We start from the raw sequence: 24,929 nt of genomic DNA, 5'->3' as shown, positions 1-24,929 counted from the left end.
TCTCAGGTGGGAGAAGATAGGAAAGTTCTGGAGATGAATGTTGGTGATGGTTGCTAAATGCCACTTAACTGCACACTTAAGAAAATGATAAATTTGGGCTAGGCGCGGTGGCTCACACCTGTAATCCCAGCACTTTGGGAGGCTGAGGTGGGCAGATCACTTGAGGTCAGGAGTTTGAGACCAGCCTGGCCAACAAGGGGAAACCGTGGTCTCTACTGAAAACACAAAAATTAGCCAAGTGTGGTGGCGTACGCCTGTAATCCCAGCTACTCAGGAGGCTGAGGCAGGAGAATCGCTTGAACCTGAGAGGCAGAGGTTACAGTGAGCCAAGATCACACCACTGCACTCCAGCTGGGTGTGGTGGCTCACTTATGTAATCCCAGCACTCTGGGCTGAGGTGAGAGGATCACCTGAGGCCAGGAGTTCAACATCAGTCTGGGCAACATAGACCCCCATCAGTACAACAAATGAAAAATTAGCTGGGCCTGGTGGCATGTGCCTCTAGTCCTACCTACTTGGAAAGCTGAGGGACAAGAATCGCCTGGGCCCAGGAGTTCAAGGCTGCAATAAGATATATCTGCACCACTGCACTCTAGCTTGGGCAGCAGAGTAAGACCCTATCTTTAAAATAAATAAATAAATAAGAAAGAAAGAAATGCTGCTTCTGTCCTGATTGTTCCACTGACCAGCTGTTCCCCAAGTCTCTCTTCTTCTCTTTGGGCCTTCCTACTCCTGAGACACAACCATATTGAAACTAGGCCAATTAATAACCTGACAATGGCCTCTAAGTATACAAGAGAAAGGAAGAGTCTCATGTCTCTCACTTTAAACCAGAAGCTAGAAAGGATTAAGTTTCTGAGGAAGTGAGGCAGGTATGTTAAAAACAGAGACAGGTCAAAAGCTAAGCCTCTTGCACCAGTCTAGTTCTTGAAGAAAACTAAAAGTGTTACTCCACCAAACACATGAAAGATACAAAAGTGAAACAGCCTTACTGCTGATAATAGAGAATTTTAGTGGTCTGGATAGATCAAACTGCATTACCTTAAGTCAAAGCCTAGTCCAAAGCAATGCCCTAACTCTCTTCAATTATATGAAGGCTGAGAGAGGGAAGGTGCAGAAGAAAAGTCTGAAGCTAGTAGAGGTTAGTTCATGAGCTTTAAGGAAAGAAGCCATCTTCTTAATATAATAGTACACAGTGAAGCAGCAAATGCTGATATGGTAGCTGCAGAAAGTTATCCAGAAGATCTACATAAGATCATCCATGAAGGTGACTACACTAAACCACAGATTTTCAATGTTGACAAAACAGCCTTACAATGGAAGAAGATGCTATCCAGGACTTTCATAGCTAAAGTCAATGCCTGGCTTCAAAGCTTCAAAGGACAGGCAGACACTTGTTAGGGACTAATGCAGCTGGTGACTTTAGGTTGAGGTCATTTACCATTCTCAAAATCCTATAGCCTTTAGGGATTATGCTAAATCTACTCTGCCTGTGCTCTGTAAATGGAACAAAAAAGCCTGGATGACAGTGTATCTGTTTATAGCATGGTTGACGGAGTATTTTAAGCCCATTGCTCAGAAAAAAGATTCCTTTCAAAATATTACTGCTCACTGACAACGCATTTAGTCACTCAAGAGCTCTGATGCAGATGTAGAAGGAGACTGATACTGTTTTCATGGCTGCTAATAGTACATCCCTTCTGCATCCCATGGATCTAGGAGTAATTTTTATTTTCATCTCTTATTATTTAAGAAGTACATTTTGTAAGGCTATAGCTACCACAGACAGTGAAGATGCTGATGGATCTGGGTAAAGTAAATTAAAAAACGTTCTGCAAAGGATTCACCATTCTAGACACCATTAAGAACATTTGTGACTCATGGGAGGATGTCAAAGTATCAACATTAACATGAGTCTGGAAGAAGCCAATTCCAACCCTCATGGATGACTCTGAGAGGCAAGACTTCAGAGGGAGAAGAAACTGCACATATGGTGGGAGGAGCAAGAGAACTAGAAGTGGAGCCTGAAGATGTGACTGAAGGGCTGCAATCTTATGATAAAACTTGAACAGACAGGAATTGCTTCTTATGGATGAGAAAAGAAAGTGGTTTCTCGAGATGGAATCTACTCCTGGTTGAAGATGCTGCGAACATTGTTGAAATGATAACAAATAATATTACATAATCTCGGTTGATAAAAAAGTGGTAAGGTTTGAGACAACTGACTTTAATTTTGAAAGAAGTTCTGTGGGTAAATGGCTAAAAACAGCATCTCATGCTACAGAGAAATCTTTCATAAAAAGAGTCAATCAATGCAGCAAACTTCATTGTTGTCTGATTTGAAGAAACTGTCAGTCACCACCACCTTCAGCAACCACCACCTTGATCAGTCAGCAGCCATTAACGTGGAGGAAAGACCCTCCACCAGCAAAAAGATTTGCTGAAGATTCAGATAACTGTTAACATTTTTAAAGCAATAAAATATTTTAAAAGTAAGGTTATGTACTTTTTTCCAAGACAAAATGTCGTTGTACACTTAGTAGACCACAGTATAGTGTAAACATAACTATTATATGCACTGGGAAACCACAAAATTCCTATGGCTTGCTTTGCTGCGATATTTTGTGGTGGTCTGGAACAGAGCCTGCAATGTCTCTGAGGTATGCCTATATATTGCAGATATCTGCTCCCAGTCAGTTACTTAAATTTTTACTTTAAGACATAAAGATGTTTTACATTTTGATGTACTCATCTCATCAGTCTTTTCCTTCTTGTGTTACTTAAGAAATCCTCAACCTCCTTGATAACAGAGAAAAGTTCCCTTACAATTGAATATTTTCTGGCATTTTCACTATTTCCTATTACTTATTTAACAAACCTTAATTTGCCACCAACTGCTTCAATTCCACGGGTTATCTTGAAAGATGAAGCTCCTTTTGTAGTCTTGAAAAAGAAAAGAATGATTATCTTTGTAGTTTTTCAATGCCAAGTTTGCTAAACATCACACCATGTCAAAATCTGTTGTCTAACTGTTATGAGCAGATTTAAAAAGAATTTTACTAAATTCCTGCATCCTTTTTAGTTAAGAATTATAAAACAAGGCTCAACAAAAAGCTTAAGCATAGATTTTTACATTAAGTACATTCATATAAAATTTCCACTGTCAAACACAAGCTTACTGGATTCATTAGTCTATTCTGAAAGAGACTTGCATATGGGAAAAAAAAAGTTAATTTTCTTTCAATTTATGGCACTTTGTTTTAAAATTTTGTTTACTGATTTCTTATGCTCTAATATCAACATTCATATGGATACTAATTTAGCGCTTCTCTGCAGCAAATATGTTGTGGTTTCTCATTTTACATTAAGGGTCTGTACTGGGTTAAACAGTGTTCCCCCCTAAATTTATGTCCAGCCAGAATGTTTGCATGTTACTTTACTTGGTAATAAACATGCAGATTTAAGTACTTAAGATGACATCATATTGGATTATGGTGGGCACTAAATCTAATATAAATGGTATCCTTATTAGGAGGAAATGTGGACACAGACAGAAGGAAGGCCATATGACAACAAAGGCAGAGACTGCAGTGATGCAGCTGCAGGTCAAGGAATATGAAGGGTTGTGGGCAACTGCTGGAAGCTAGGAACAGGCAGGGGAGGATTTGTGCCTTCCTAGAACCTTTAGACGGATCACAGCCCCGCTGATATCTTGGCTTGGCTTAGATACTTTGACTTTGACTTCCAGCCTCTAGAACTGTGACAGGATAAATTTATTTGGTTTAAGCTACCCAGTCTGTGGTAATTTGTTATGGCAGGTCAAGGAAGCATATATAAAGCCTTTGATTTTAGTTCTTCTTTTTCACAGGACCAAGATACCACAGCATTTCCAAACACTTGAGGTAATGAAGATACTTACCAGACTGGATGCAAGTCGCAGCAAATGGGTGGTTCCTAAATTGTTGGAGTCCTCATATCTACTGCCTGCTTTAATGAACAAACCAATTCTTGATAGAGGAGCATAGTTTTCCAAAGAAGCAATCACCAAGCCATTTGGTAACTTGGTAAACTGTATTTAAAATAAAGTAAAGATATAATGAATGTCTTCATATTACCAAAAAGAGTAAGGCATGTATGGGTTCTAGCGAGCAAGTTAGTGGGACTAACCTCAAGGTCCTGAGGTTGTGGCGGTGCTCCTGCAGGCGCAGCTGTGGCTTTAACTTTGGGGGCAACTTTGAGGGAATAAAATCTCTAAACACAAAAAACACAGGTCACACATATTTCTTACAAGAACAGTGCTTTATATAAAAGCATGGTACCTTAGGGTACCAAAGCAACAGAGGGTGTTCAGGGGTAAAAGGAGCAATAACCACCTCCATGGGAAGATTTAGCTGCATAACATTTTTTTTTGTCTTTGAGACAGAATGTCCCTCTGTCGCTCAGGCAAGAGTGCAGTGGTGCAATCTTGGCTCACTGCAACCTCCACCCCCTGGGTTCAAGCCATTCTCCTGCCTCAGCCTCCCAAGTAGCTGGAACTACAGGTGCGTGCCACCATGTCCAGCTAGTTTTTGTTTTTGTATTTTTTAGTAGAGATGGGGTTTCACTGTGTTGGCCAAGCTGGTCTCGAACTCCTGATCTTAAGTGAGCCGCCCACCTTGGCCTCCCAAAGTGTTGGGATTACGGGCATGAGCCACTGCACCCCGCCTAGCTGCATAACTTATTAACCCACCAGTTTACCCGAGCCATTCTTAAACCTCTATTTATTAGTGATTTATAGAGTTCTTGATGTTTATTTGTTTATGATGTAAAGAATTGCTGTATTTTCTTAACTTTCAGTTACCTTATAAAAGTTTCATCATTCTTTGTAGCTCTAAAGCTTTGGCATTTTTTGAAAAAGTGTCAGATCGCCCCATCCACAACCTTTTTTTTTTGAGACCAAGTCATGCTCTGTGTCCCAGGCTGGAGTGCAATGGCGCAATCTCGGATCATTGCAATGTCCGCCACCCGGATTCTCCTGTCTCAGCTCCCAAGTAGCTGGGATTACAGGCACATGCTGCCACGCCTGGCTAATTTTTTGTATTTTAGTAGAGACGGCATTTCACCATGTAGCTCAGGCTGGTCTCCAACTCCTGATCTCAGGCAATCCACCCACCTTGGCCTCCCAAAGTGCTAGGATTCCAGGTGGGAGTCACCACACCCGGCCTGCCTCCATAACCTTTTATAGGTTTCAGCTTCTTGCTTCTTTTATCTGCCCAATGAATCTCACCCGTTCAGTCTATTTTCCAATTGAAATGGTTTCATCTCCTTAATTGTCTTAGTAACCTTTAAAAAGACAAAGCAGCCGAGCACGATGGCTCACACCTGTAATCCCAGCACTTTGGGAGGCCGAGGTGGGCAGATTACCTGAGGCCGGGGGTTCGAGACTAGTCTGATCAACATGGAGAAACCCGGTCTCTACTAAAAACACAAAATTAGCAGGGCGTGGTGACTCATGCCTGTAATCCCAACTACTGGGGAGGCTGAGGTGGGAGAATCACTTGAAGCCAGGAGGTGGAGGTTGCAGTGAGCCAAGATTGCACCATTGAAGTCAAGCCTGGGCAACAAGAGCAAAAGGGGAGGGGAGGAGAGGGGAGGGGAGGGCAGGGGAGGGGAGGGCAGGGCAGGGGAGGGGAGCTTCCTTCAAGTCCTCAATATTTTTCATTGTATCTTCACTCTAATGTGCTGCATTAAGACCACACAACCAAACGTCTTAACTTTTTTGACTAAATAAAACATTTATGACATGTATGTCATCTTAGATTAACAATGGCTTCATCCACGGTGGATTCTCAATAGATAAAATGCTGTTACTGGTAGGGTAAAAGGGTCCCATTAAATATTAGATAATGGACCCAAAATGCACTCATTTTATTCAGTTTGCTTGGGCAAATGTTATACGATGCCATAAAAATCATTCTGATTATGACTAAAGTTCATGAGGTTATCCGAGCAGATGATGAGTGAATAAAACTTGGTGCTCCCAAGACCCAATGAACACCTCGCTGGAGTTTCCCAGACATCCCCGCACAGGCTGCAAGGACTCCACTCTGTGCTGTCCAGAAGGCTATTTGTTGTACATCCAGCACTAGTGCTGTATTGGCTGCTGGTTATCATTTGCTTTTAGTACTGCTTTTCAGTTATGAATTACAATTAGCTTTGCTTTATCATCAGCAATTTAGTTTGCTGAGTATGGTATAGTTAACCTTCTTTGTAATTTTTGCCTATGATTTCCCAAAAACTAAACTTTGATATATGGGCATAGCAATTCAAACATGAATAATCTATAGTTCCGCTACCAAGTGAGACTTTTTGTGTTTTCCAACCAAATGTGCCCAAATAGTGACACTTTGTTGGTATATATATATATATATATACTTTTTTTTTTTTGAGATGGAGTCTCGCTCTGTCGCCTAGGCTAGAGTGCAGTGGCGCGATCTCTGCTCACCGCAACCTCCGCCTCCCGGGTTCAAGAGATTCTCCTGCCTCAGCCTCCCGAGTAGCTGGGATTAGAGGCTCCCGCCACCACGCTAGGCTAATTTTTTTTTTTTTTTGTATTTTTAGTATAGATGGGGTTTCACCAAGTTGGCCAGACTGGTTTCGAACTCCTGATCTCAAGTGATTCGCCTGCCTCCGCCTCTCAAAGTGCTAGGATTACAGGTGTGAGCCATCGCGCCCGACCGGTAAATGTGCTTCTTAATCGTCCCATTCAAATCAGCAAATTATCCTAGTAACTGTCATGCAATTACTAAATTATTTTGTTCTAATAACAAGATATATCAAGCTTATTCTCCTATATAAAATGCTAAAATTAGAAACATAAATAACTGCTTTCACGTTTACTGCAATTTGTTTACTTTGGGCCTCTCCAACTGTTTTCTCTGAGCTTTTTCTATTGTAAAATAGAATGGAGAAGGACATTTTTGGGGTCTTTTGCCAATCTAACCATGCTTCCCTCAAAGGGTAATCACTGGTGTGTCTAGGTATACCAGGAAGGTTAATGCAATTACAGCCTAAATTGATACAGCCCACAGCACATTCACGTAAACATAAAGCATAAGAACATTCCATGCCCAGGTCTGGTCTTTTGCATCTCCATCTAGGAGGGTTTCTCAACACAGGTACTACTACTGGCACTTGGGGCTAGATAATTCTTTGTTGTAGGGGGAAGTTTAGCAGCGTCCCTGGCCTCTCGATGCCAATACCACCCTCTTTACAAGTTGTTGCAACTAAGTATGTCTCCAGACATCACCACCGGTTCCCTGGGGGCATACTGTCCCTCGCTATATATATTTTTAAAAAGTGTCCCCCCCTTACCCCGCTTAATAACCACTGCCCCATCGTGATATAACCCTAATGTGTGAGTTTTCCCCAAGTGACAGCTATGTTTAATTAAGGCTTGAAGGGGAAACTTAAATAAGGCGCTTCCGAGGACAGAGACGTCTTGGAGGAACCGTCTAACATACGATCAAGAAAAGCAACGTTAGACTAAGACACCGTAGTAATTAACAATGAATGAAGTTCCAGACACTATGATAAGTGTTATATCTGCATGAGCTCCTTTCTTTTGCTTTTATTCGCTGGGGAAACTGATGCTCCTTGATAAACCAAGGAGCAGAGGCTGCAGCGGATAAAGTGAAGGTTGGGGGCTAAGTCTGTGCCGTCCTCCCGCTCCCTCTGGGTTTCGCGGTCTCGTTCTCCAGCACACTTGAGTACCGGAATGACCTTCATAAGTCTCTCCAGGGAGTCGCTTCAACTCCGCTCTCACCTGCCCCTCTCTTCAGGTTTCCCGGTGTTAGGTCTCTTCTGCTCACAGCATGAGCTGGGCCTCCAAAGCCTGACCCAGTCTGCAGCCCACTTAGCCCGTAGGGTTCAGCTGAAGGGCAGACGGAATCCCAAGGCCCAGACCCCAGACAAGACACCTCCGCCTCGTATCACCTTGTCGACACACTGCTCCCCAGCCCTTTCCCAAACCCGCCACCTGAGCTCACCGAGAAGTACCCGGCTCTGGTTAGTAGCTTCATGATTCAAGATTATTCTGACACACGGTCCTGCCGGATTAAGGAAAGCAAGATGGTGGCGGAGGCCGGGAGTTTCCCAGCGTTCCCAGCCAGCTCTTTCCCACGCCCCCTTCCTGAAGGGTACTCTCTATACTGCCGCGCTCTACTGCTCCCTGCAGAAGGTTGGACCAGTCCAATTCCTCCAAGACTCAGAATAGGAAGACACACAATTTCCCAAGTAAACATGCAGAAGGTAATGTACGTCACTGCTTTTTGCGTTCTTCTCCTGGCCTGAATATCCAGTATGCACCCCTTTTCTAAGTACGTCTGCAGCGGCCCGTCACAACTCCCCCCGCTACCTTGGGCTCTTCCGCTCGGGATTGTCCAATGGGACGCGCCTCTCTTGGGACTGCGCAGGCGCCCCTCGGACTGACACATGCGCTGGGGGCCTTGGGTTTCCGCGTCCCTGGACACTGGGGGTTTAGGAGGCTCCTGCCATTCCGCCTTTCTGCAGAGGTACTGGGCATCGAAGCCCAGCGCAGTTGCCTCTTGCTGGGTGAAGTCCTTACGGGATCTTTAGCTCCGTGAAACAGGGGCCTTGTTCAACATATTCGCCGCTGTGTCCCCCAGAGTAGGCCCGGGACACACCGGGAGGGTCAGCAACCTAGGGGAATCATCACAAGGACTCTGGTCTTGTGGAACTTACGTCCTAGGCTGGGGCTACATAGAATATAAAAACCTTAACGATAGTTTTTGTGTGAGAAAAATGGAAATGTTTTGGATAGTAGGTGTGTTATGTGAGCCGAAACCGGCCGTTGGAGAAAGGCAGTCACGTGACGACCTGGGGGCGCGTTCACCCCGGTCCTCGGCGAGTGTTAACCCCTAAAGTGCCTTGGGCCAGGCACTGTGCTAACGCGGGAGGCGTGGTCCCTGCCCTTTAGGGACTTAAGAATTTCGTACCTTGCTACGTTGCTTGGTTGGGAAACCGACAGTATCAGCATCAATATCATTTGGGAGTTGATTAGAAATGTATGAACTCCAGGTCCCATATTGGATCCGAATCGGTATTTTTACAAGATCCTGAGATGATTTCATATGCACAATAGTTTCAGAAAGGCTGGTGGTGTAGACGTTACAAGGCATAGGCAAATTTACGTCTTTTTGCCTTGTGTCTGAATTGCTCCAGGCCTACAACGGACTCGGGCTGTCTAACGATTTAAGGTCCGGGAATTAAGAACCTGGCACCAACCCAATTTCTGTGCCTGCTGGGGACACCTTCAACCCAATTCATACCATGCAGTTTCCCCACGTGTGGTAGACTTAACACTAGTGGTGCATGAGATGATTTTAAGTTGGTACATAGATGAACACTTCCATTTTTTTTCCCTTTTAAAAATTTGTATAAATTTAAGGGGCGCAAGTACAGTTATGTTATGTGAATATATTGCAGTAACGGTGAAGTCTGGGCTTTTAGTTTACCGATCACCCGAATAATGTACATGGTGCCCATTAAGTACTTTCTCATCCTTCACCTCTCTCCCACCCCTCCACCTTTCAGAGCCTCCAGTGTCTATCATTCCACACTCTATGTCCATGTGTACATCTTATTTAGCACTGTTCCATTTTAATAATATATTTATTTTGATTAAGACAAGCAATGCTACTAGTGAATTTCCTCTTTAAGTACATTAATAAAATAATAAAAGTTGGTGTAAAAACGTTAAGTAACTTGATGATACGGAGATACGGCAAAAATCATGAATGTATTATACAGGTACCATTGAGTGAAATTTGGGAAGCAGTGCTGTGATCAAGCCACCTGCCACAGCCACGTTTTTCAGGATAAAGTTCAAGTTCATTAACATGGCATACAAAGCTGTTTCCAGTACTTCAAAATCCCATTTCGCAAGTTAACTGCGACCCTGCGTCCAGTCATTGTAACTTTATTCAACAGTTCAGGTCAGGTAGGAGGAACACACGAGTCTCAACGCTCAAGTACACACACACACACACACACACACACACACACACACACAACCTGCTTATAATGTCCTCTCATTCTTAGGTTATGACCCAATATCGGAAAGGGGCAAAAATAAATTCTGTTCAAAATAAGGCAGGATTTGAAACATAATTCATGACACCAGCTACATAAATCATAAAATCCCGTTTGTCCATTGCAAAAGGTCCTATTAAGCATTAAACTCAAATTAGGAGTGCCATCTTGTGGACACATCTACCACTTCCACATCATGTCACTTCCTAGCCAATTCCATGGCTGCTCTCACAGTGGAAGTCTCTGCCACAACTCTAGCATTTTATTGCAGAAGAAAACCCAGTCCTTGAACTGGTTTCTGTGTAGAACACATTGAAAGCCCTGGGAGTGGAAACCAGCAGACAGGAAGAGTAGACATGGAAGAGCAGATGAGTTCTCTGCTGGAAAGCTCGAATTGTTAGTTTTGTTAATGTGCAGTCCAATTTGACTCCATGGAGCCCAACTACCTACCCTGAGCCCTCGTGGTGAGTGTGTTTGTGCATGGGGTGGGAGAATGTAAAGGGAAAGGAGGCAACAGTAGGAGTAAAACACACCAAAGGAAAGTGATGTGGGTTTATACTTGGGAACATTACCTTGCCATCTTAGGGCCAGAGGCATTAATCATGGCTCTCCAATGCATAATTTCGATGTTGGCATTTCCTTCCCATTCCTTTCAGAATCCTACCAAGTATTATCTCTGATGAAATATTCCCGGGGCCGGGCATGGTGGCTCATGCCTGTAATCCCAGCACTTTGGGAGGCTGAGTGGGTGGATCACCTCAGGTCAGGAGTTCAAGACCAGCCTGGCCAACATGGCAAAACCCTGTCTCTACTGAAAAAAAAAAAAAAAAAAAATTAGCCAGGTGTGGTGGTGGGTCACTGTAATCCTAGATACTTGGGAGGCTGAGGCAGGGAGAATTGCTTGAACCTGGGAGGTGTAAGTTGCAGTGAGCCGAGATCACGCCACTACACTCTAGCCTAGGCAACACAGTGAGACTCTGTCTCAGGGAAAGAAAAGGAAAAAAGAAAGTTCACATCAATTTATAATATGCTATAATTATTGTTTTTGGTCACATATACTTTTTCCATGTTTTGAGGTGAACAGATTGGTCTTCATTCTAAGACTGTGTTAAGTTATATTGATTGATTCAAATTATAAATAAACCTTTCCTTCCTGTTATAAATGCAGCTTGGTCTGGATGTTTTATTCTTTTAATATATTGCTAGACCTAATTTGCTACTAATTTGTTTAGGATTTGTGCATTTATGTTCCAGAGTGATATTGGCTTTTACTTTCACTTTTCATTCCCCCATTCATGCATTTTTCTATCATAGATAAAATAAGTTAGGAAGTGTAGAAGGAAAAAAAAAATCTCAGGACCCCCAAATCACTAAGCCAAAGGGAAAATTCAAGCTGGGAATGATGTCAGACAAACCTGTCTGCCATTTTATTCCTAAATAAGACAGCTATAAGGATAAAAAGCTACATAACCTCCCTCACAATTTGCCCACAGGGAAATTCCATGTGCGTCTGAAGATCTTTACTCTAAAACAGTTCTGTTGAATTTCACCCTGGCAATGTAAATTGATAGCTTAATTAATTTTTATTTATTTATTTTTGAGAGAGTTTCACTCTTTCGCCCAGGCTGGAGTGGAATGGCACAATCTGAGCTCACTGCAACCTCCACCTCCTGGTTTCACGCGGATTCTCCCGCCTCGGCCTCCTCAGTAGCTGGGATTACAGGCATGGGCCACCACGCCGGGCTAATTTTGTATTTTTAGTAGAGACAGGGTTTCACCATGTTGGCCAGGCTGGTCTTGAACTCCTGACCTCAGGTGATCTGCCCACCTTGGCCTCCCAAAGTGTTGGGATTACAGGCGTGAGCCATTACACCAGGCCTGATAGCTTATTTTCATAGGTTCAGGACAAAGGACAGAACTGAAAGTTAATCTTAAATGCATATCTGATTGCTTCCTCTGCCCTATTGTTTACATTATATTATGTAAAAATAATGAAGATTCTCTGAGCCAGACAAGGACGTAAGTGACTATTCCTCTGCCCATCCTCTCACATGTAAATTGTATATGCAGTGAAAGGCTGATCAAAGATTCAAGAGGATGCAACCCTTTGTCTCTTGTCTACCCACACATTTTTAAATTTTTCTTTTTTTTTTCCTTTTCTTTTGAGCCAGAGTCTCGCTCTGTCACTCAGGCTTGAGTGCTTCCAGCACTTCCTGGACTCAAGCAGTCCTCCCACCTCAGTCTCCCGAGTAGGTGGGACCACAGGCACATGCCACCACATCTGGCTAATTTTTGTATTTTTGATAGAGATGGGGTTTTGCCATGTTGCCCAGGCTGGTCTCAAACTCCTGAGGCCAACTGGCCTCCCAAAGAGCTGGAATTAACATTTTAAATTTTCTTCCTTTTCACTCATATCAATCCTTTCTCCTTAAATATTGAAGCTCTCAAAATCATCTTTGGAGAAAGGCATAGAAATGGCTGTCAGGCGCTTATCCTTAACCTTGGCCGTGTAAACTTTCCACATTGAGACCTGTCTCAGATACTTTTGGTTCACAGAAGTAAACGTCTTTCCCAGCTTTCGTATATTTCGCATGCTCCCTTTGATTTTGTCAGGCTTTTATTTTATTCTTTGTTAGGGTGGGTCTATTTAGGTTTTTGATCTTATTCTAGGACATGATCTTTACTTCTAAGGCATGGCTTTTCTGGAGTTATAACTGTAAGGGGTGCTCAGTAAGGTGTCTCTACTGTAGCTCAGTAAGAATTCTGACATTCTCTGCACTATGTAAACTCCGGGTCTACGTTTGTTACAGGTAGTTAGACAGGTATGAGCAGGGCAGGAGAGGGCTCTCCCCCCACCCACCAGGAATGTCGGGTGATGATTTGTCAGTTATCACATTGCCTCTCTAAAAGTGATAAATTGGGCCAGGTGCGGTGGCTCACACCTGTAATCCCAACACTTTGGGAGGCCGGGGCAGGTGGATCACCTGAGGTCGGGAGTTCAAGACCCGCCTGAACAACATGGAGAAACCCTGTCTCTACTAAAGATACAAAATTAGCTGGGCGTGGTGGTGGGTGCCAGCTACTCGGGAGGCTGAGGCAGGAGAATCACTTGAACCCAGGAGGTGGAGGTTGCAGTGAGCTGAGATTGTACCACTGCACTCCAACCTGGGCAACAAGAGCAAAACTCCATCTCAAAAAAAAAAACCAAAAACCCAAAAAACCAAAAAAACAATAAATTGGAGAGGCCATTTCCTGATAGTCAACACCTGTTGCACGAAATTAACGGTGTTAATTGAATGCAGACACCAGGGAGAAGCAACCTCCTGGGCATGTGCATTAAGAAACAAAATGGCGGAGTATGACTGTCCAGGGTTACTCCACCAGAACTTTTGAGGGAAGAAAGCCTTAGATGGGCATGTGGACAACTTCCTGAACACGCTGCGCGTGCTCACCTCCAAAGGGTGAGGGGGCCACCAGGCATGCGGGCAGCCCACCCTAAGGGAAGAATCATGAGAAAGAGGCCAGCCTATAAAGTCCTAGGATCACTGTTAAACAGGGTGCTTGACCTCGGTGCCTGGTTGGGTCTCTTCAAGCATACTTTCCTTTCCTTTTTTATCCTGTTCTAAAGCCTTTTAAATAATCTTCCACTCCGGCTTTGAAACTTGCCTTGATCTCTTTTTCTGCCTTATGCCCCCTCTGTTGAATTCTTTCTTCTGAGGAGGCAAGAATTGAGGTAGCTGCAGCTGCACACAGATTCACCGCCAGTAACTCAGCTATCTTCCACCGGTAACACATTCAGTTCTCAGTCCAGCAGGTGCCATTCTCTGATAGGCCTCACAGCATTTCTCCCTTTGCACATGGCACAGGCCAGCTCATGACTCACAGCAAACCCCATTCAAATTTCTGGGCCCTCGCTTCCTCTTTACCAGCACCCTGCTCTTCAAATTCTAGCTGCTTTAGCAATCCTAAACTCTCTCTTAATTGATAGCTTTTGAGGTTCAGAAGCTACAGTTCAAATAAAACTAAGATTTATTGTTTCATTTCTGCAAAAGGAAGATGTGAAGCTACACTGATTTGTCTTATTACTCATACCTGAAACCTAGTAGAACATTAGACAGTTTCATAATTAAGTAACTGTGGGAAAAGGAGCCTAGGTGTTGCTACGGGCTTCATTTCAAACAGCAGGGACAAAAGGAAGCACCTCAAACATTAGCAGCATCAAGAAAAGGTGCAGCAGCATAATGACTCACCTGTAGGTGTTGATAAGCTCATCAGCATGAGGCTCCAGTTCAAGTGAATTCAACCATTTCTTTACTATTGGATCTGGGGCTCAGAGACTCCCCATAATCTGGCATACATGATCATTATTTCCTGAGCAGTCATATATTCTAGCAAGACATCAAATTCGGGACAATAACCAATTCTTGACCTTAACCTAATTACAAGAATTGTATTAAGTAAAAACCCAAGTCATCTATCCCACTAGACAACCATGGATAAGATGGCAAACCTGCAGTCTTCCAGGCCATACTTCTAAGAGTCCTACCAAGGTATTTTCTTCTAAAGGGCTACAGAATTACAGCTGTCAGATCTATTGTAGGACACTGGAATAGTAGGTTCCATAATTCAGTTTTAATGATCTTGGGGATAAAGAAGTTAGAAATGAAATTCCAGAGCCTACTCATTTTGGAGGAGTACTAGATTATGAAATGGTCTTCTCATTAATCAAGAACTCCAAGGGGAATGGCTGCCATGGATGTATTTGCACTGTTCAACCCGTACAACATCTTGTCCATGTAGGCTGAACCAGAACCAAAGCCTTTCCCCACCCCGCCAACCTGCAGACTGCAGTGAGTGTTGCTTTAGCAATTAGTCAAACCCCTCTGTTGATTTACACTCAGGTGAGCATAGCCTACGAACCAGAGAAAGAGCTATAAATTCAATTTTGTTTTAATTGGAGACTTCTTATACTCCTAGACACTTCATAGAAACAAACTCAAATTGCCTCTTTATCTAAAAAAAAAAAAAAAAAAAAAAAAAAAGAACAGTAAGCATCTGGTGAATGTCACTTTATAATCAACAATATCCAAGTAAGGATTTGAAAACATTGAACAAGTCACCCCAAAATAGAGCAGCCTTATAGACTCTCTTCATCTTGCAATTCTACAAGAACCATCCTAGTTTTCTACTCAGTTGTCTATGAATCCTGAAGAGGTGATTAGATTTCTCATATTATTTATGGGGGACTCCAAGTATCTGCCTAGGCAAGAATCAGAAGAAAATACCTCTGTGTCCCTCCCTCTTCACTTTATTTCTTCTTCTTTTCTTCTTTATTAGAGGGGAGACAATGGTAGAAAAGAAAACACATTATTTTTAAATAATCCTCTTTTTTTCTGGTCATGGACCCCAAATGTTCTTGGTGCAAAAATTCTCTTTCAACTGAAGCATCTGAACTTTATTTCGGATGTTTGAAATAGTAACCCAACTCAGCCCTCCAACATTGATGATTTATGTTAGATATATGTGTATGTGCATGTATATCTGCACCTGTGAGTGTGTGGTGTGTGTGTGTGTGTGTGTGTGTGTGTGTATCCATGGGAAAGCTAATGTGATCCAGGCCTTATGCTCTTCTTATCCATAACTCAACTGCTAAAACATGAAGCTCTTGTTCTTTGGGCTGTTCCATCTGACAGCTCCATCATTATTGGATCTTTCTGTTCAAATGTCCAGAACCCTCAGGAACAGGTTCCTGTCTCAACCCTGACAAATGCTGCTCTTTCATATCTCAAGGAGAGAAAACAGGAATTTCACCAGATGTCTTCGGATTTGAGCATGCTGGATACACAGGCTGCTCATCTAAATCTGCAATGAAGGGGACAAACTTTCTTCTTTGGGAAAATCTTTATTATGTAAATATATTTACACCAAGATATACATGCACAGGAAGGTCCCCCTATGCATCCAGGTGTCATCTATGAAAGACACGAGGGTCACTGGTTGTAAGTGAATCTCATGGCACCTCATTTTCATCATCACTGGATGCTTTCTCTGGGTTAGCAAAGGTCAGGAAGACTTGTTCCAGTGTGATCTGACTGACGGAATAGTCTTCTAAATCAAATTGCTCTTTAGCTTGCTCCAAAATGCCAAACACCTTTAACAACAGCAACAAAAACGCAGTTACCATTGCAATCTCCCCTTCAGCCCCCAACTCAGATGAGCCTCTCCTCCACTCCCCCAATTCCTATCAAGTGTATATTGGAGGACAAAAGGCACAGAAGGGAGAGGTGAGAAGGTGGAAGAACAGAGAATTGAGAAAGTGAGAGAGGAGGCCATTCTGTATTCCCATTCGCTTGATGGATATGGAGTAATAATGGAATTCAGGACAAGAAATTGTAGCTATTGAACTCTAGGGGTGTTTGAAAAGCAACCTAATGGTGCTACTCCCACAACAATGCCAGGTTCCCATTCCACATTCCCGAATCCCAAATACTCCCCATTGTTAGTGCTCTCTTAACATGCAGTGTTAGAAGGGCAAGGTTGCTACTATCACCTTTCCCCAGCGATTGTCCTTGCTAGGAATATAGTAGTTAAGGATCCCTTGATTCTCATGTTTTAAGACACTACCTAAAAAAGGAAAATAGGACAGACGAATAATCTTACAGGCTTCATTTGAAATTGCCAAAATATTACTACATTTAATTATATACTGTGGAGGGGTGAATAGAGGAGGTCAATATGAAAGGAGATATGACCCGCTAACCCACTCTCTTTGGTATCCATGACACGGTTAATGCTTTCAGCAGATTTATTCCTCATGAAATCATCTTATTATGTGGAGTTCATAGCAATTATTGAAGGCAGGATTTGAGGTACAATAAATTGTCAGCTGACATGCCCAATGTGAAAAACCTGAGCCTTCTAAAAGTCTTATGTTTGCAGAGGGATCCAATCCAAGACAGCCTCTTAGAAGTGGCTGTGGTTCACAGTACTCACGGAGAGGGATGAAGAGGAGTGAGTGAATTTAACACCTTCAGCTGACATATCCAGGTTCTCACATTGGGACCAACTTGGCTAAAAACTCAACCCATGGAGAACAAGGAAGAGCACGGGGTGGAGATGGCCCACCAAGGAGCCCCATGGAACCAAAGGAACCCCCACCCCTAGCCAAGAGAAGCAGCGAGTGATTGTAAGACCCTGCCCAGGAAACCATGCTTTTCTCATGGGTCTTTGCAAACCACAGCTCAAGAGATCCCTTCGTGAGCCCACACCACCAGGGCCTTGGGTCTGATACACAGAGCTGTGTGAAGTCTTGACAGAGCATCCACTCAGGTATACACACAGACCCAGGAGTTTTATATACTCCAGCCTTGGGATCCTTGGCAAGGTGGGAGGTCCATCTGTACATATCCCTAGGAAGGAAGCTGAATCCAGGGAGCCAAGCAGTACATTCTGCAGGCCCCACTTCCACGTCACGTCACAAGTTAAGACCTACTGGCTTGGAATCCCAGCCAACCAATGGCAGTGAGTTGGAGTCTCCCTGAGATGGGTCCAAGTTCCTGGGGGAGGGGCAGCTGCCATCTCTGTGGTTTGGTCAACTCAGCCGCTTCAGCCTGTCAGCTTTGAAGAATACAGGCAGTCCAAAAAAGGAAAGGTCCCCCACAACACAGCACACCTGCTATACCAAAAAGCAGCCAGACTGCTGCTTTGGGTGGGTCCCTGATCCCTTTCCTCCTGACTGAGTGAAACCTTCCAACAGAGGTCTCCAGCTACCTCCTACAGGTACATGTAGGCTGGTGACCAAAGGAGGGACTGCTCCCTAACTCGTTCTATGAGGCCAGCATCATCCTGATACCAACACCAGACAGAGATACAACAAAAAAAGAAAACTTCAGGCCAATATCCTTGATGAAAATCAACACAAAAATCCCCAATAAAATACTGGCAAACTGAATCCACCCACACATCAAAATGCTTGTCCACCATGATCAAGTTGGCTTCATCCCCGGGATGCAAGGCTGGTTCAACATATGCAAATCAATAAATGTGATTCATCACATAAACAGAACTAAAGACAAAAACCATGATTAACTCAATAGATGCAGAAAAGGCCTTCGATAAAATTCAACATCCCTTCAGGTTAAAAATTCTCAATACACTAGATACTGAAGGGACATACCTCAAACTCATAAGAGCCATATATGACAAGCCCACCACCGATATCATACTGAATGGGCAAAAGCTGGAAGCATTCCCCTTGAAAGCTGGCACAAGAACAAGGATGTCCTCTCTTACCACTCTTATTCAACATAGTATTGGATACAGTATCCTGGTTGGCAGGTTTTTTTCTCTTCAGTAATTTGAACATGTCATCCCACTCTCTCCTTGCCCATGAGGTCCCTGCTGAGAAATCTGCAGCTAGCCTTATGGAATCTCCCTTATATGTTATTTGCTTTTGTTTTTTCTCTTGCTGCTTTCAGGATCCTCTCTTTGTGCTTGATTTTTGACCATTTAATTATAATGTCTTGATGTAGCCTTGTTTGTATTGAATCCGAATGCAGATATGTGACCCTCTTGTACCTGGATATTTATGTTTTTCTTAATATTTGGAAAATCTTCTGCTTTTATTTCTTTAAATAATCTAACAATTTGTTTTTTCTTCTTCCTCATAAACTCTAATAATGTAAACACTGGCTCTTTTGATGCTGTTCTATAAATCTCATGAGCTTTCTTCATTCCTCTTAATTTTTCTTTTAATTGTCTAACTGTATGTTTTCAAAAAGCCTATTTGAGTTGAGATAGTTTTCCCTGCTTGATAAATTCGGCTGTTAATGCTTTCTACTGCATTCTTCATTTTATTCACTGTATATTACATATCCATGATTTCTGTTTGATTTTTTAAGAAGAAATTTCAATGTTTCTATTAAGTTACTAGTCTGGGTAATTTATTGTTTACCTGATTTTGTTGAATTGTTTTTCTGTATTATCTTGAAGTGTGCAGAGCTTTTTGTTTTTGTTTTTAAGATGGAGTCTCGCTCTGTTGCCCAGGCTGGAGTCCAATGGCACGATCTCAGCTCACCACAACCTCCACCTTCCGGGTTCAAGCGATTCTTCTGCCTCAGCCTCCCGAGTAGCTGGGATTACAGGCACCCGCCCCTATGCCTGGCTAATTTTTCTATTTTTAGTAGAGATGGGGTTTCACTATATTGGCCAGGCTGGTCTCAAACTCCTAACCTGGTGATCCACCCGCCTTGGCCTTCCAAAGTGCTGGGATTACAGGTGTGAGCCACCGTGCCGTAGCCTATAGAGCTTTCTTAAAGTGATTTATTGATCACATCAAATCGAACTCTGACACAATAAGTCCTCAAAAATATTTGCCACACAAATGCATAAGTGAATATTCAACTTCTTAATGGACATATCCATCTACATGTATCAAGGGCACACCATAAACACTATGACCAACACCAGGGTGATAATTTTTCCACACAGCTCGTTCTTCACATATGCTTGATCATCCATTTCATATCTGTTTTCTGATTTTCTTTTCTTTTTGCTTTTTTGAGATGAAGTCTCTCTCTGTCACCCAGGCTAAAGTGCAATGGCATGACCTCTGCTCACTGGAACCTCCACCTCTCCGGTTCAAGTAATTCTCCTGCCTCAGCCTCCTGAGTAGCTGAGATCACAGGTGCATGCCATCATGTACAGCTAATTTTTGTATTTTTAATGGATATGGGGATTCATCATGTTGACCAGGCTGGTCCTGAACTCCTGACCTCAGGTGATCCACCCACCTCAGCCTCCCAAAGTGCTGGGATTACAAGCATCAGCCACTGTACCTGGCCCTGATTTTCATTCTTACTGTGTAATCAATTTTGCTATTTTCCATTGCCTAGGAGACAAATTTTCAACCCCTTAGCCTAACACACAACAGGAACTTCTGTGGTATTTTGCTCAGCCTAATACCACAAACTAAGATGAAAAGCCAGAATTATTAAAAGCCTTGCCATTGCCCACGCTTTAGGTTAAGGAAAGAGAGATAAGAGACAGATCGAAATGGGTGGTCTCTCTTGTACTGTTCCATGTAGGCAGAGAGGTGCTTACTGAATTTAGCATGAAGAAATGGCACTCAGAAACCAAACTACTCTTGAAAGGAGAGAAATATGTTCTTGAGAAATGTGTTACATTGTATTTGTTGTTCTCACCATTCATATGATTTATGTCTTCAATACCAGTTTTCTGTGAGTTATTGATAGGTATTGATTTTCTATAATGTTCCTTTAGCAATGTTCTTATTTGCATTTCAATACCATATCCTAGCTGAGACAGCAAAAGCATAAAGTTGCATGTGTAGTGTGAAGGAAAAAAAACCTTAAAATTTGGCATGAATAATCTGTGAAAATAATTGAGAATTATGCTAAAATAGGACTTTAGATATATAATTTATTTTTAGTTTTTATTTATTATCATTATTTTTTTAGAGATGGGATCTTGCTCTGTCACCCAGACTGGAGTGCAATCATAGCGAATTGCAGCCTAAACCCTGGGGCTCAAGCAGTTCTCTGGACTCAGCCTGCCAAGTTGCTGGAAGTACAGGCGTGAGCTACTGCACCCAACTAATTTATATGGACAGCACAAACACAAAACTGCCTTGTTAGGTGATGTAAGAGTTTGTGCGAACCTCTGTTTTTTATGAAACTTAGCATAATCTGCCACAAGAGACTTATGGTATCAAATGTTGCCAAAGGAACATTATAGAAAATCAATACCTATCAATAACTCACATAAAACTGGTATTGAAGACATAAATCATATGGATGGTGAGAACAGCAAATATGATTTAACACATTTCTCAAACTCCTGAGCTTAAGTGACCTGCCCGCCTCAGCCTCCCAAAGTGCTGGGATTACAGGCTTGAACCACTGCACCAGGCCAATTTAATATATTTCTGACAAAGGTAGCACAACTTAATTTACCTGGAAAGGTTGTTGTAACAAAACGTTTAAAATCCTCTAATTTATCTTTAGTCTTGACCTTGACCTTCAGGATGTAAATGTTGCCAAACTTGTTCTTGAGATGCTGAGGGCTGCCCAAGCACATGAACTTCCCTTGCACCATGATGGCTAGACTGGTACAGAGGGCGTCACATTCCTCCATACTTGCAAAACAAAAGGGCAGAATGTTGTAAGGGTAAAAATAAAAAGTGATCTTTTGGAGGACACTGTGTAGTTCAATCAGAGCCAGAATTTTGTGACCCTATTTTCAATCAGAAGTTGTATTTTTCCAATCATAAAACTCATCGATGGGAAGTGGGAATTTTTCAAATGAAAAAGAACATAGTGCCCAATTTTCAAATAGAGCATCTTCTGAAGTCCTGTCTTTTCCTCACTTTTTTTGTTAAACTCAATGAGGATTTTTAGTCATTTGATTTATTAGGATTAACATGAATCCTAATTCCTAATGAGGAACTAACATACTCAGGCAAGTTTACTGTCCAATATTACCCACGGGGCCTAAATAATTCCCTCTTAGAGCCACTACAACTCTCGCTAGCCCTCAGCCAAGCCTCCCAGTGAGCCACACCTGTGGGAGGTTATAACGATGGCTTTTCCACTTTCGCGTGTCTTTGTCACTGTGTTCCAGAGCAGGCGTCGGGCTACTGGGTCCATGCCAGTTGATGGCTCATCCAGGAAGATGACTGAAGACCTTCCCATTAGGGCAATAGCAGTACTCAGCCTACGTTTGTTTCCTTCACTTCATGGCCAAAGAAGAACAGAAAAAGTGAGAAGAAATGGCTATACATATCAGTTATGTATAGCAAAGAGTTAGTACAAATTTCCCAAATGCTGGGCGTCCCAGCAAACACTTAACATGGACATCCGCAATGCTGATTACATGTGACTTTGATTAGGTAGCAGGCCCAATTACAGATGTGTATATCAATTCATTTAAATTTGAGATATAGAGGAGTGACTTTTATGTAGTAAATTTTGGCAGCATTATCAGTGGCATTTATTTACCCATGTTCTTAGAGTGTTACAGTTTCCAAGTCACATAAATCACATCATAATTCAAAGGGCCTACATTCCTCCTTACTTGGTAGACAAAGAACTATAGGGACCCTAGAAAGAGAAGACACTCCTTTTTTTGAGGTTCAGAGGATACAGTTCAAATAGAACCAAGACTTTGCATTTCATCTCTGCAAAGGGAAGATGTGGAACTGTATTGATTTGCCTTATTACTGGCATCTGAAGCCTAGCAGAACATTAGATAGTTTCACAAGTAGGTAATTGTGGGAAGCGGAGCTTAGGTAGAGCTGTCAGCTTCATTTCAAACAGCAAAAACTAAAGGAAGCACCTCAATGTTAGCAGCATCAACAGAAAAGAGCAGTAGCATAGTGACTCACCTGTAGGTGTTGATAAGCCTGTCAGCATGAGACTCCAGTTCCAGTGAATTCAACCATTTGTTCACATACAGCTCAATCTGGTGCTCAGAGACTCCCCATATTCTGGCATACATAATCATTATTTCCTGAGCAGTCATATATTCCAGCAAGGCATCAAATTGAGGACAGTAGCCAATTCTTGACCTCACCTAATAACAAAAATTGCCTTGAGTAAACAGCCAAGTCATCCATCCCACTACACATCCATGGATGAGATGGCAAACCTGCAGTCCTCCAAGCCATGCTTCTAAGAGTCCTACCAAGATTATTTTTTTTCCCTAAAGGGCTACAAAATTATAGCTGTCAGACCTGTTGTAGGACATTGGGATAATAGCTTCCATAATTCAGTTTTAATGATCTTGGGGATAAAGAAGTTAGAAATAAAATTCTAGAGCCACACAATTTGGAGGAGTATTAGAATATGAGATGCTCTTCTCATTAATCAGGAACTCCAAGGAGCATGGCCACCATGATGTTTTGGCTTTGTTTAACCTGTAGAGCCATATGTATATCTTGTTCCAGAATAAGGCTGAACCAGAAGCAAAGCCTTTCCACATTCATCCCCAAATCAGAGACTGCAATAAATGTTGCTTTACCAATTAGTCAAACCCTTCTGTTGATTTACACTGAGGTGCACATAGCCTAAGAGCCAGAGAAAAGGCTATCAAATTAAATTAAATTAAATTGCTAATTAATTTACAGTGTTTCCAAACTATTCATGGCCCCTAAACTCCCGGCATGGCATGAGCCCCTGCCCCTCTGTTTGAAGGGACAGGGGCTTTAAAAGACTAGCTCCCTTTACACACCATCCTTCATTTTTCTCATTTTCCTCTTTTGGGATTCATACATTCAGTACTAGGGCAGTAAAACACAACTGCATACATAAATAAAATTATAAAGTAACCACACATGCTCAGGGCAAGACACAGGCTCAGAAAATGCCTGAGAAGAACTTATTTTCACACCCCACGCTGATCCTAAGCACAGAGACAGCAATCCAAAAAACAAAAACAATAAATAAAAAGTAACAAACAGCAGCAAACCTAGGAGAATGAGGAAAATATAATTTCCAGAATTACCACTTTGTTAGAGTCAAATGTCCAGTTTTTAATAAAACTCAGAATCATAGAGGGAGACAGGAAAGTATGACCCATCAAAGGATGAAAGGAAAAAAAAAATGAATGGAAACTGTACTGAAAAAGACACGAAGGCAGATATACTGAAAAAAGCCTTAAAATAATGTCTTAACGATGCTTTAAAAACTAAAGGGAGATGTGGAGGAAGTCAAGAAAATGATGTACAAACAAAATGGAAATATCAATAAGAGGTAGAAAACTCTAAAGGGAAACAAAAAAATTCTGGAGTGGAAAAGTACAATAACTGAAATAAAGTATTAACTAGTAGGATTGAAAGTCATGTTTGAGGCTGGGCGTGGTGGCTCACGCCTGTAATCCCAACACTTTGGGAGGCCGAGGCAAGTAGATCGTGAGGTCAGGAGATCTAGACCATTCTGGCTAACACGGTGAAATCCTGTCTCTACTAAAAATACAAAAAATTAGCCAGGTGTGGTGGCGGGCGCCTGTAGTACCAGCTACTTGAGAGGCTGAGGCAGGAGAATGGTGTGAACCCGGGAGGCAGAGCTTGCAGTGAGTCGAGATTGCACCACGGCACTCCAGCCTGGGTGACAGAGCAAGACTCCACCTCAAAAAAAAAAAAAAAAAAAAAAAAAAAAGTCATGTTTGAATAGGCAGAAGAAGCGATTAATTAACTTTACTGTAGGACAATGGCAATTATTTAGTCCGAGGAACAGAAAGAAAAAAGATCAAAAAAAGAAAAAAGAAAAAAGATCAAAGAAAGGTAAACAGAGCCTAAGGAACCTTTGGAATACCATCAAGTGGACTAATGTATACATTGCAGTATTCAAGAAGGAGAAGAAAGAAAAGGGCAGAGAGATAATTTGAAGAAATAATGATTGACAACTTTCTGAATTTGATTAATAGAAACGTCCAGGAGCCCAATGAACTCTAAGTAAAATGAGCTCAAAGAGACCCACATCAAGACATGTTATTATAAATTTGGCAAAAGCCAAACACAGAGAGAGAATCTTGAAATCAGGAAGACAGAAGCCATGGATCACGTTAAAAAAAATCTCTGAAGATTATCAGCAGATATCAGAAACTTCAGCAACCAGAGGCAGCGGGCTGAACCAGAAGAAAAGCCTTTCCCCATCTACCCTCAAAACTGTTAAATGAAGAAAACTGTCAAACAAGAATCTTGCATCTGGTAAAACTATTTCAAGAGTGAAGAAGAAATTAAGACATTATCAGATAAATGAAAGTTGATGGAGTTTGTTGTCAATAGACCTGTCCTGTAGGAAATGCTCAAGGAAGTCCTA

General features: G+C 42.2%; 2 protein-coding genes across 2 annotated transcripts in view; both read right to left on the bottom strand.

Moving 5' to 3' along the window:
• The window catches only part of LOC105504455 (cytochrome b-c1 complex subunit 2, mitochondrial), a 30,593-nt gene extending 21,347 nt beyond the window's left edge, over positions 1–9,246 (bottom strand). The window contains exons 1-4 of the mRNA XM_011931902.1: positions 8,028–9,246; positions 4,168–4,251; positions 3,920–4,069; positions 2,879–2,943 (exon numbers count right to left, since the gene is read on the bottom strand). Of these exons, the coding sequence (XP_011787292.1) occupies positions 2,879–2,943; positions 3,920–4,069; positions 4,168–4,251; positions 8,028–8,060 (332 nt within the window). The 5' untranslated portion in view covers positions 8,061–9,246. The remainder of the gene's footprint in view (positions 1–2,878; positions 2,944–3,919; positions 4,070–4,167; positions 4,252–8,027) is intronic.
• Positions 9,247–16,102: 6,856 nt separating this feature from the next.
• The window catches only part of LOC105504454 (ATP-binding cassette sub-family A member 3-like), a 76,803-nt gene continuing 67,976 nt past the window's right edge, over positions 16,103–24,929 (bottom strand). Inside the window, exons 7-11 of the mRNA XM_011931901.1 lie at positions 22,496–22,683; positions 21,673–21,843; positions 21,066–21,247; positions 16,643–16,716; positions 16,103–16,243 (exon numbers count right to left, since the gene is read on the bottom strand). Of these exons, the coding sequence (XP_011787291.1) occupies positions 16,103–16,243; positions 16,643–16,716; positions 21,066–21,247; positions 21,673–21,843; positions 22,496–22,683 (756 nt within the window). The remainder of the gene's footprint in view (positions 16,244–16,642; positions 16,717–21,065; positions 21,248–21,672; positions 21,844–22,495; positions 22,684–24,929) is intronic.

The sequence above is a fragment of the Colobus angolensis genome, unplaced genomic scaffold (genome assembly GCF_000951035.1).
Source record: "Colobus angolensis palliatus isolate OR3802 unplaced genomic scaffold, Cang.pa_1.0 Scaffold92, whole genome shotgun sequence".
Taxonomy (NCBI): domain Eukaryota; kingdom Metazoa; phylum Chordata; class Mammalia; order Primates; family Cercopithecidae; genus Colobus; species Colobus angolensis.
This window is presented reverse-complemented; position numbering and strand designations above follow the sequence as displayed.